General features: G+C 42.9%; 1 protein-coding gene across 6 annotated transcripts in view; it reads right to left on the bottom strand.

Moving 5' to 3' along the window:
* The window catches only part of TBCE (tubulin folding cofactor E), a 92726-nt gene that overhangs the window by 21937 nt on the left and 58734 nt on the right, over positions 1 to 12055 (bottom strand). For 4 of the 6 annotated variants that reach the window (XM_040464879.1, XM_040464880.1, XM_040464878.1 and 1 more), the window contains 2 exons: positions 6216 to 6401; positions 735 to 823 (listed from right to left, as the gene is read on the bottom strand). In XM_040464879.1, coding sequence (XP_040320813.1) covers positions 735 to 823; positions 6216 to 6401 — 275 coding nt within the window. Of the gene's footprint in view, positions 1 to 734; positions 888 to 6215; positions 6402 to 12055 lie in introns of all 6 variants that reach the window. The other 2 variants (XM_040464884.1, XM_040464883.1) reach the window with 2 other exon arrangements.

The following is a 12055-nucleotide window of genomic DNA, read 5'->3' on the forward strand; positions in this document are numbered from 1 at the left end:
TCTCTCTCTCTCTCTGCCCCTCTCCCCCACTAACATGCTCTTTCTAAAATAAAAATAAAAATTAAAAAAATTTTAAGTTAACTCCCATTTGCCAGTGGGAGTTGTTGTGTTTTTAAACTTATCTCCCATATTTTTAGTTGTGGGCATGAAAGCAACGTAGGGCAAACACACACACCCCACTTCTAGGAGAAGGTAGAGAGAAGAGATTACAAGCCCTGGAAAAGCCTGTTTGGAGGTATTGTGACAGATGCACGCAGCTGCCTGAAACAGGAGAGAGGAGTCTGCTCGCTCACAAGGTGGCGGTCCAGGGGCCCTGGGGCTGGTGCAGGGACCCTGTGATGCGATCAGGCTCCTCCTCTGCTGGCCCAGGCCGTGCTGGACGGTCATCTTCACACAAGACGGCGGCTGGGCCCTGGGCGTCCTGTCCACACTCGAGGCAGGGAGCAGGGCAAAGGCTCTGGGCAGAAGGCAGACGCCGGCCAGGTCTGGCCCCTCATAAGAAGCCCTGTCCAGAGACTTCTGCTTGACATTTCCTTGGCTGGGGCGTGCACACTGCCTCACCTGCAGGCAAGGGGGCCCGGGAAGGCGAATAACTCACCCGGGCAGCCACTGCACCCGGTGAAACAGAGATGCCCTTAGGAAGAAAGCTGGGGACAACAGACACAGGGCAGGCGACTGGCGGGGGTGTGGCACCAGGGCCAAGCCCAGCGTCCGATACTCCTTGAAAAGGATACTAGGACACGCTTTGGCAATTGCTCCTTTGTCGCCAGCACAACTCACCACGCAGTTCCTCAGAGAAACTTCCTGCAGCTTGCTCAGCTGACTGCATGAAAAATAGAGTTCACACGTATGTACAAGCATGTACATGTCCCCTGGCTCTTTAAAACCTAAAAAGCATTTCAGACATATCAAAAGTCACCAAAAATAACAAATACCGGCACCCACCACCCACTTTAAGAAATAAAGCTTTAGGGGTGCCCAGGTGGCTCCGTCGGTCGAGTGTCCAACTCTTGATTTCAGCTCAGGTCATGATCTCACATTTCATGAGTTCCAGCCCTGCGCTGGGCTCTGTGCTGACCATGCAGAGCCTGCTTGGCATTCTCTCTCTGTGCCCCTTTCCCGCACTCTCACTTTCTCTCTCTCAAAATAAACAAACATTAAAAAAAAAAAAGAAAGAAAGCTTTAAACTACAAAGAAAAAAAGCAAGCATCACACACACTACAAATAGAAATGAAGTCCTCTGCGTTCCTCCCAGAACATTTCCCTTCCTTCTCTGCTCCCTTTGGATAACCAGCATCCTACACTTGGTGTTTATTTAAACTTAAGCATTGAATAGTTTTACCACACGTTCGCATACCCCTAATTATAGTATTTCCTGTATAATGAAATTTGATATAAACGGTATCCTACCATATATGTCCCCCTCCAACCTTTTCCCCGCCAACAGTATATTGTTCAGCAGTGAGATTTAGCTCTACGGACCCATGTACTCTAGAGCCACTCATTTTTATACATTATAGACCACAAATAATTTATTTACTCCTCTGATTATTCCCAACCATGCTGTGTACCTGCTGCTCTCACACATGAAAGTCTCTCTAGGGTTACATCCTGGAGAGCGCGCGTCCCTTCAGCTTTATTACATAATCTCTGAAGACACTTCTTAGGTGTGGAGAATCTGCGTTTTGTACTCATTCAAAGAGCCCGTGTGTCTAGTCTCCGAAGAGTATCTAGAACATGAAATCTGGAGACCCATCGCCGGGGTTCAAATCCCAATTCCACTACTTCCTTTGGACTTCAGGAAGCTAAAATCCCTGGGCCTCCGATTCCACAGCTTTAAAATGCTGTGGCATACGCACGTGTTTACAGCATCATTACCGCAGGAGCCCAAGGGTAGAAACAACCCAGGAGCCCATCGATGGATGAACGGATAAACAAAGGGCAGTGCATCCACACGGTAGAATACTACTCAGCCTTAAAAAGGAAATTCTGACATACAATACACTGTGGGCAAACTTGAGAACATGATGCTAACTGAAAGAAGTCAGTCACCAAAAGACAATACCGTATGATTCCACTCACGTGAGGTTCCCAGGAGTCAACTTTGCTGACAGAAAGCAACATGGTGGCTGCCAGAGGCTGGGGGTGGGGGGAGGGAAATGAGGTGCTGTTTGATGGGGACAGAGTTTCAGTTTGGGAAGGTGAAAAGGTTCTGAAGATGGAGGGTGCTGACGGCTGCACAACAATGTGAATGTAGTTAGCACCACCAAACTATACTTAAAAATGGTTAAGATGGGGGGCGCCTGGGTGGCTCAGTCGGCTGAGCGTCTGACTTCAGCTCAGGTCATGATCTTGCGGTTTGTGAGTTCGAGACCCGCGTCGGGCTCTGGGCTGACAGCTCGGAGCCTGGAGCCTGCTTCGGATTCTGTGTCTGGCTCTCTCTCTGTCCCTCCCCGCCTGCTCATGCTCTGTCTCTGTCTCAAAAATGAATAAAACATTAAAAAAATAATTTAAAAAAATGGTTAAGATGGTATATTTTGTGTTGTTTTTTTTTTTTTAAATAATCTTAAATGCTATAATTGGTGAGTTAGCATTTGTGAAACCTCAGAATACTGCTTGATACACAGTTATTTTGTAAGTATTTATAAAAATAGGGGTGCCTGGGGGCGCCTGGGTGGCACAGTCAGTTAAGCGTCCGACTTCAGCCAGGTCACGATCTCACGGTCCGTGAGTTCAAGCCCCGCGTCAGGCTCTGGGCGGATGGCTCAGAGCCTGGAGCCTGTTTCCGATTCTGTGTCTCCCTCTCTCTCTGCCCCTCCCCCATTCATGCTCTGTCTCTCTCTGTCCCAAAAATACATAAAAAACGTTGAAAAAAAATTTAAAAAAATAGGGGTGCCTGGGTGGCTCAGTCAGTTGAACATCCGACTTCGGCTCAGGTTGTGATCTTGCGATTCATGAATTCGAGCCCCACGTCAGGTTCTGTGCTGACAGCTCGGAGCCTGGAGCCCGCTTTGGATTCTGTGGGTCTCTCTCTCTCTGCCCCTCCCCAGCTCACGCTCTGTCTCTCTCGCACTCAAAAATAAACAAATATTTTAAAAAATGTTTTTAATAAATAAACAAGTAAATAAATGATAAACTGACAACCTTTGAGGGAAACACTCAGATGAAGACACAAGGCACATACTATTACAATCATCAGAATCTGGGGGAAAGGCAGCAGCAAAGGTCTAAGACAGAACCTTCTAGAACTGTGCTCAGTTCTGCTCTAGAACTGTGCTCAGAACTGTGAACTGTGCTCAGTTCACAGCGCTCTTGGTGTTTTAGTAATTTTTTCAGTGTGTCCCTGAGACAAACAAAACACCTCAGTTTCCATTTAGTAAGTAGTTAGGGCCAAACAACTTAACTATTTACGTCCTGTGAACTTAGTGTCAGTGGGCCCTGCGCAACTTCCCAAACCCTGGAATCAGATTGGACATCACTCTCTCCATTTCTTGTTTCCATGAGGATTTTCAGGAGATGCTTGCTTTTTATCACAGCCATCACCAAAAACCCAGCTTTGCAGGGATAGGACACCCACAAAAGGAACCGCAGGAATATCATGAAACTGAACAAGCTCAAGCTAATAGCTTGCTCTGTGTCCAACAGAGGTCACCATTCCCCTCTAAAGTTAAAAATACCCTGCTGTGCCAGTGAGTTCACTGCAGTGCCCAGGGGACCTCACTCCAAAGCCAAAGCCATGTCCAAGAGAAATCCCACATACTGGTTTTTCTTTTTTTAATCCAATTTTTGTAAGTCTTAGTGGTACAAACTCAGAGCTGGTCAGCTAGATATTATTAAGGAGGTAATATGATGGCTTAAAGTAGAGGTTTCTTTCCATCCTTAACACAGATGACTGAATTTCACTGCACAATCTCACTTGTTATCCCCAGCAGCACTAACAGCTTAGGTAATGTTTTGCAAATGAAGAAACTGAGGCTTAGAATGAGGCATACTAGCTCTAACAGCTAGAAAGTGTCAGGGTTAGAAGTTGGCTTAGCTGACATCTGAACCCAGCTTGACTCCATCATTGGTCATTTCCAAGAAAGTCACTGGCAATTACTGAACACAATGATGCTCAAATAGTAGGGTCATTCCCCCCCCACCCAAATTCTTGAGTTATACAGTTGTTCACAAGCCAGGGGAGAAAAATCAGTTTGCAATTTGTCAATATTCACAGAGTCGTGGTATTCTCTGAAAGAGATTAACCAGTAAGAAAAAACTGTGCCTCTTTTGGGGTAAAAGATACCACGATATGTGCATTTTTTTCATTACTTGCATTTTGAATGGAAAAAAATAAAGCCAAGAAGTCCAACCCTATGAAGCACATAGTTCTTCAAATCTAAGTAAACCAGTAGGATAAAAAGCAAAAAATACTCATGACAGTTATCTCTTGGTGGCGGCATTAAGTCATAACCTCCTTTTGTTCAATTTATAGTTCCTAAATTTTCACCAATGAGTGTAAACTGCTTTGTGATTTACTGTCAAGTTGTTGCGTTTTTAAAAATCTCAATTTATTCAAAGTTTTTTTTGCCTCCTTCACAGTTTTATTTTTTAATTGAAAAAAATTACATATAGGAAAGTACGTGCATTAGCCTACGTATACATCAGTACACATCTCAGTGATTTTAAGTGAGTTTGCACAGGTGACCACCACCCAGATCAAGAAATAGTACAGGGTCGCCTGGCTGGCTCAGTCAGTTGAGGACGTGACTCTAGATATCAGGGTTGTGAATTCAAGCTCTGTGTTGTGTGTGGAGCCTACTAAAAAATAAAAAAAAAATAAAGTGAAATGATAAAAAAAAAAAAAAAAAAGACATAGTACATTCCCAGGACTTGGGAAGGCCTCTTTGTGCCCGACACCTGCTTCTCCCTCCCCTTAAAACTGTCTATTCTGACTTCTAACACTATAGATCAGTTATGCCTGCTTTTGACCTTCGTATAGACAGCATCACATGACGTGTACTTCCTGGTATGACTCCTGGACGCTATGTTTCTGAGATTTCATCCACACTCTTGCACAGAGCTGTTGTTCGCATGTTCACTGCTGACAGTATGCCACCGAATGAATGCAACACTATTCATCCGTTCTAGCTTTACAGATATTTGGATTGTTCCCGTGAATTTTCTCTTGTTGTTGTTTATGGGGGTCATCTATGCTACAAAGCAGAGGTGTCAAAGAAATGAATTTATTCTTCAACACTGTCACCATGTGCACTTTATATTTTGTATTATGTTAAATATTAACAACAGATAAATAAGACAGCAAATAAACGTACTTTGAACAAAACCACAGTTTAATTCTTTCACTTGAGAAAGTCAAAGATTGCAGCCCTAATAAGCCACGCGGCTACAAACCTCCTCTCCACAGCGGCCACCAGGGGTCGCTACGAAGTCACCTCATCCAGGTCAGGGTCAGACACCACAGCACTGACCATCACTTGACCTGCATATCCTGGGAGGTTCTTGTGCACTTGTGTCTTTGTGGGAACATGAGCTTCTACTCACTCTGATTCAGATAGTGCGTTGGAGCAGAAAGCCCCTCTGCATAGAACCACAGTGTCCAGAGAGTTTCAGACAACAGAATGTTTGCATGCACAGTTCTACAATGGATTCTTTAGTGCCCCTCAGACTGCTACATAATAATCTGAGGTCCTTCTAAAAGGAAAAGCCCATGGTATTCTGATTCAGGTTTGGAATGGGACCCAAGATTCTGCAGTTTCACAAGCAGCCCATGTGACAAGGGTGTGCAGCCAGAGATGGAAGCTAACTCAGTTCTAGATGGCACCAGCATGCCACAAGGCAGGTGAGGCCTCTGCTCCCATTTCCGACTTATCTCCAGTTAGAAATGTCACCATGAAATAAAAAAGAACCAAAGTGTCAGTCTTAGTTACTTATCATACGAGACAGTTGGCATAAATATGAATAATGGGCAACCTAATGTTTTAATTCCATCTGGAAAAGCCCAACAACCCTATACCAAATTAAGAATTTTAGTTTCCCTGAAGACTTCAATCCTCAGATTCGTCTGATTTCAATTTGTGTTTGTGCAGGAAGGCCAGACCAGTTTGGAAGCAAAGTGGTGAGTATCAAAACACAGTCAGTCGGGTGAACTTCATTCAATCCTGACCGGTGATGAAATGGTCAAAGTCAGTTCTGCCCTTATCAATTCTACATACCTTTGCTGTTTTATGACAGACTCAAAACCAATAGTTTCCACAGGTTTATTTCCAATTGTAACAGGTTGCTCTTTTCCATCTTCCTCTGGTCCATCTTCTAACACGTAGCGATTATTCACTGCAGTGAGAAAGTCCACTCCAAAATTTACTTTGTTTGGACGAACAAAGGATCCTCCTGTTGGGTGCCTGGGAAAAAGGAGAAATGGAACAGATAAAATATCATCAATGTGGACATTTAAACACAAGGACACATTTGAAAATCCTCTGTAAATTCAGTCTGCCAAGAATGTAAAATGTCTGCATTTACAAATTTGTTCACAAATATTTAGAAGCAAATAAAAGCAATCACACATTTTTTAAAGAGTATCTTTTTCAGTAATCTCTACACCCAGTGTGGGTCTTGAACCTACAACCCTGAAATCAAGAGTTGCATGCTCTACCAACTGAGCCAGCCACATGCCCCAACGATTACATTATTTACAAAAAGAAGAGAAAGAAAATTTTGTCCACCAGAATGGTCATAAATGCAATGTTCTGAAGGCCGGCAAATTTTTCTCTATGCCGAAAAATCAAAATCAGCATAAAAGGAAAATAATATACAAATGTATAATTGATACGATTCCTCAAAAAGGGTTGTGAGCTTATGCAAGCGTATCAAGTCCCAACAGGTCAACAAACAAGAAATAAGGAACAGACAATTCGCACAAGAGGAAACAGAAGTATTAAGTCCATAGGGGGAAGTTTCACCTTGCTAATTAAGAAATGCAAATTCAAATAATTAAATTATTCTCAACAAAACTGGCAAAAAATAAAGAAAAATCCTAACACCTCAAGGACTTCAAGACTGGATTTTTCATTGTATAATCATACTCTAGGGAATTTGTCAGCAATCGTTTAAAAATAAAAACAAAATTGCATTTACAAAGATTCTGTATAATAGCATTTATTTGTGACTGAGGAACTCTGGACACCATAAAAAAGCCCAGCTGAATAAGAACTATTAATTCAACCAGACAGATGCAGTCATTAAAAATTCTAGCTGTAACACTTAATAAAATTACAAAATAATGTTGAGATTTTTAAAAATCGAACCAAATTGTACATGACACACCTATAGAGGAATCATATCCAGACAGAAGAGGACTGAATAAGGACACAAAGAAATGAAAACATTTAAAAAACAACTTGAACTAAATAGATTTTAAAAAGCTTAAATATGGGGCTTAAACAGAGAATGTGGGAAGAATTCTACAGAAATATAGGATATTTTACCACAATTTCAGCTATTAGAGCAATTCTTAGTAATAACCTCTAGCAGGATTTAATGGAAAGACTAATTATGTTACTGTGTGCAATGGCCACTCTGTCAGGCTTTCAAGAGATTCAAAGTCGATCTTTGGACCCCTTAAATGTCAGCATCCACTATTACATCATGGCAACAAGACCTTATTTTTAGGATAATCTAAGTATGCGCTATAAAACAGCTATACGTGTTAATATTAATCACTTAAAAGAGTAAGTGATGAAATACATGAATGGCCAAAAATTACAAATACTATTTCGGCTCGTTACCTTTAACTCTTAAAGAAATCGAACCTTCCTAGAACTCACCAGAATTTAAAAGGATGAAAACTTATACTGATAAATTTTGACCATATCAACATACACTTTTTTTTTTTTAAGTGGGGCCACAGAGAGCACCACAATGTGAAAGGGACTTGTGATCCCCAGAAGTCAAAAGTGAGATCTCAGGGAAGCAGAAATGGCACAGAGGTCACTAGAGCCCCCCCCCCCCCCCCGAGTGTGGTGTCCTGGAAGGCAGTGACGAAAGGGGACGTGTCCAGTGCTATGGAAGGATGTGAGGGGACGGCTGAGGCTGGCCACCAAACCTAGCAACTAGAAGGCGACCCTGGTAGGAGCACTGGGGCGGCAGCCTGGCAGGTGAGTTCCAGAAAGGGAGAGGACACGGGGCCCAATGGCTACTCTCGCCCAGAAGGGCTTTACCGCAAAGGGGAGAAGGGCACAGGGCAATGGCTGAACAGAGGGGATTAAAAGAGGGAATGTCTTAACGATAGGAGGGTAGATCTGGTCTGTATGCTGTTGAAAATAACCCAATGGACAGGGGAGAATGGAAGACGCAGGAAATTAAATTTTCTGTCGCAGCAAAATCAAGTTCTGGGTCTCTACAGTATGTTGTGATATCAGAGGATCACTGACTACTGGAAGCTTCCTAGAAAATATTACATTTTAGCCTAGGATAGGTTCATGCTGTAAAAAAATGCAGTTCTGTTTTAAGAAGTGCAGTTACATTACTCAGCTAGAGAGCTCAAATACAGCTAGCATCATTTCTTAAAGAGTTCAAAGAGATCTTCTTCAGAGATTATCTAGGCTAGGACTCCTCAAACATAACCTAAAAAGCAGGGGGCCTGGGTGGCTCAGTTAGGTAAGTGTCCGACTCCTGGTTTCAGCTCAGGTCATGAGCTCATGATTCGTCAGATTGAGCCCCACATTGGGCTCGGCGCCACTCTCCCTCTCCCTCTCTCTCAAAATAAATAAACTTAAAAAACAACAACACCTAAAAATCAGAAAATCACCTGAAAAATCTTACTGGATTCCATCCCGGGGATACTCATTCAGTGGGGCTGGGCTGGAGCCCAGGAATTTGCCTATTTAAAACAATACTGAGGGCTCCTGGGTGGCTTAGTAAGTTAAACGTCTGACTTCGATTTGGGCCATGATCGCACAGTTCGTGGGTTCAAGCCCCACACTGGGCTCTCTACTGTCGGCATGGAGTCTGCTTCAGATCCTCTGTCCCCCACTCTCTCCCTCTGCCCCTCTCCTGCTGGTTCTCTCTTTCTCTCTCTCTCAAAATACATACTTCAGTTGGGGATCCTGGGGTCCACTGTTAGAGAGATCACAGCTATGACCCAAAATCTTGGATTTCTGACTACTGGTGCACGCTATCCTCTCCCACGTCTCTATCTGGGCTTATAGATACAAATTAATGGCTCCTTTGGGTAAATTGAACACATTCCTTAAATTCCTAGTTAACCTATACATTCCTCAGATGGGAGGCAGGATCAGGATAGACTGGGAGCAGCTCTGGAGTCAGGCAGAGCTGGGATCCCCCAGGGCTCCATTACTCACTGGCTATATGACCTCAGACAACTGAATTTACATTCTCAGCCAGCTGCCTCAACTATAAACCCCTATCATCAAATGAGATTATTTACAAGGATCAAATACACCATCACTACATTGCCCAGCGTAAGCCATCTGTCCTTTCCATACAGTACTGTATCTCATGTACCATTAAACATAAACCCACATGTTCTCAAACACTGGGATATCCCAGAAGCCATACTCTCTAAACTCAAGTGGCTGCCAAACTTGTTCAGATGGGCTCCTGCGGTGTAGAACATCAATGATGACATAATTTCGTGATACAAACTATGTAGTTTTGCTAAGAAAAAAAAATGCAGTTACTAATACATGCAAGATAAAGTTCACACACGACATCGGGCACAAAGCTGCTATCTACTGCTACATAAAAACTGCCCCCAAAGCATAGGGGCTGAAAACAATGATTTACAGGGCGCCTGAGTGGCTCAGTCCGTTAAGTGTCCAGCTCTCTGGCTCAGGTCACAACCTTACAGTTTGTAAGTTCAAGCCCCACATGGGGCTTTCTGCTGTCAGTGCAGAGCCTACTTGGGATCCTCTGTCTCTCTTTTCTACCCCTCTTCCGTTCGTGCTCTCTCTCAAAATAACATGAGAAACAAATAAAAGCAATAGCCATTATCACGGCCTGTAAAGGAATGGAACTCTCTATTCAGGGCTCTGTCAAGTGTTTTGTATGTGTTGTTTAGTTTAAAAAAACGCACACAAATTAAGAAACTGGAAGCAGCAAAACAAAAGGTTATTATAAAGGAAGATTAAAGGTTATTACAAAAAAACAACAAGCAAAACCCTCCAGAAATATGGTATCATTAATTTGTGAATTTCTCATCTGTAAAACATTTAATTTGTGCATAAAAGTTTAGACACCAATGCTTTGAATGTTCCAAAAGAGCAGCATGTATTGAGTAAGTAATATTACACAACTCAATATTTTGACAGTCTACTAGGTGCTAAGAATGAGGCAAGGTGCTTTCATAATACAGATATCTTCATTTGAATAGGCTCATCTAGAACTCTTAGGTTGACTGGCAAGATGCGCTTCCAAGAAACAGAAATGCGCCCTCAACAAGGAACACTCCATGCCTCCGAGTAAGAGGAAATGGCGACATGCACCAGGCTGATTTCAAAACCATGCAGCTTACTATTGTCTGCTAGGTGCTTCTCCTTCTTTTTTGAACCAGAATATCTACTGCAGTTACTCTGACCCTCTCATCACTGCATGCTGGGTGTGAGGAGGGCCGGTAACCTTTTACTTCCCAGACCTCTGGATCCAGGAGCTCCTGATGGGCACCTACACCAGAAAATGCATCCAAGGAGCCTCCCTGGCACCTGGAAGTAGTTTGGCAACACCTCAGATTTCGAGCCAGGGCCAAAAGGGGTGAGACTCTTGGGGGTGAGAGGAGCGAATGTGACATGGGGAAGAGAGGTGAAGTAACGGTGACAGCTGGTGAACTGTGGTAAGTTACTTCCACAGATGACTCCAAGTCCACATGCCCTTTGGCAATGGGATTTTGCCACTTGTCCCATCAACAAAAGCCTATTCCTCCTCCTCTTGAATCTAGACTCACCCAGTGACTTGCTTTTACCAAAAAGGAGTGAAGCCTGAGCCTTAAGAGGCCTCGCAGCCTCCATTTTCACCCTCTTGGAAAACAGACACCGTAAAGAACCTCATGCTAGACTATGGTGAAGGGCCGTGGGAAGAAAGAGAGAAACTGACCCATCTAGAGGAGTTCAAGCCCCACGCTGAGTGTAGAGATTATTTAAATAAATAAACTTTAAAAATATATACTCTTATGCCTCCTGAAAGGATGTGTATCACAAAAAGAACCTTGGGTCTAATGTGTATTCAACAAAGAAGGAGAATCTTTGTGGAATCTTGCAGGACAACCAATAGATTGGTAAAAAAGAATGGTACTTTGGTCCTACCACAGGCATCAAACAGGATCCTACGTGTAAATGCTTATGAAGATAAAGTAGCACAACAGAAGCAGTATTATCGAAAATAAAACATTTATGGAAATGTATAACATTTTCAATAAAATATTATGGTTGAAACAAATGCTTCAATAAAATATTATGGTGCTTTTTCTGAAGTAAATTGCAGAGATCGCTTTTGGATTATCTCCTTGCGTTTTCTGTCAGGGCAGCACACAAAGAGATCTTGTGTTTACTGCCAAATAAATGCTACTAATGGTAAACATCTCATGCGCACAAAGCTGAACGAAGCCCCAAGATGTAGTCAGGTGTTGAAATAACTCCAGACAGTTTAGGATAATAGTTTATATATCTCAATCTATCTAAATGTGTACAAACGAGTAGGTTTTGCATCTAAGCGACAGTTACGAGAATCTCACATTTATAAAACAGGTTTTAAAAATTTTTTTTTTTTGAACGTTTATTTATTTTTGGGACAGAGAGAGACAGAGCATGAACGGGGGAGGGGCAGAGAGAGAGGGAGACACAGAATCGGAAACAGGCTCCAGGTTCCGAGCCATCAGCCCAGAGCCCGACGCGGGGCTCAAACTCACGGACAGCGAGATCGTGACCTGGCTGAAGTCGGACGCCCAACCGACTGCGCCACCCAGGCGCCCCTAAAACAGGTTTTAATTTACAAACTAGTGAAATCTGACATTCTAATGAAATGAAAGTATGACATTTATCAA

This window comes from Herpailurus yagouaroundi, unplaced genomic scaffold (genome assembly GCF_014898765.1).
Source record: "Herpailurus yagouaroundi ecotype Mexico unplaced genomic scaffold, PumYag 530, whole genome shotgun sequence".
NCBI lineage: Eukaryota > Metazoa > Chordata > Mammalia > Carnivora > Felidae > Herpailurus > Herpailurus yagouaroundi.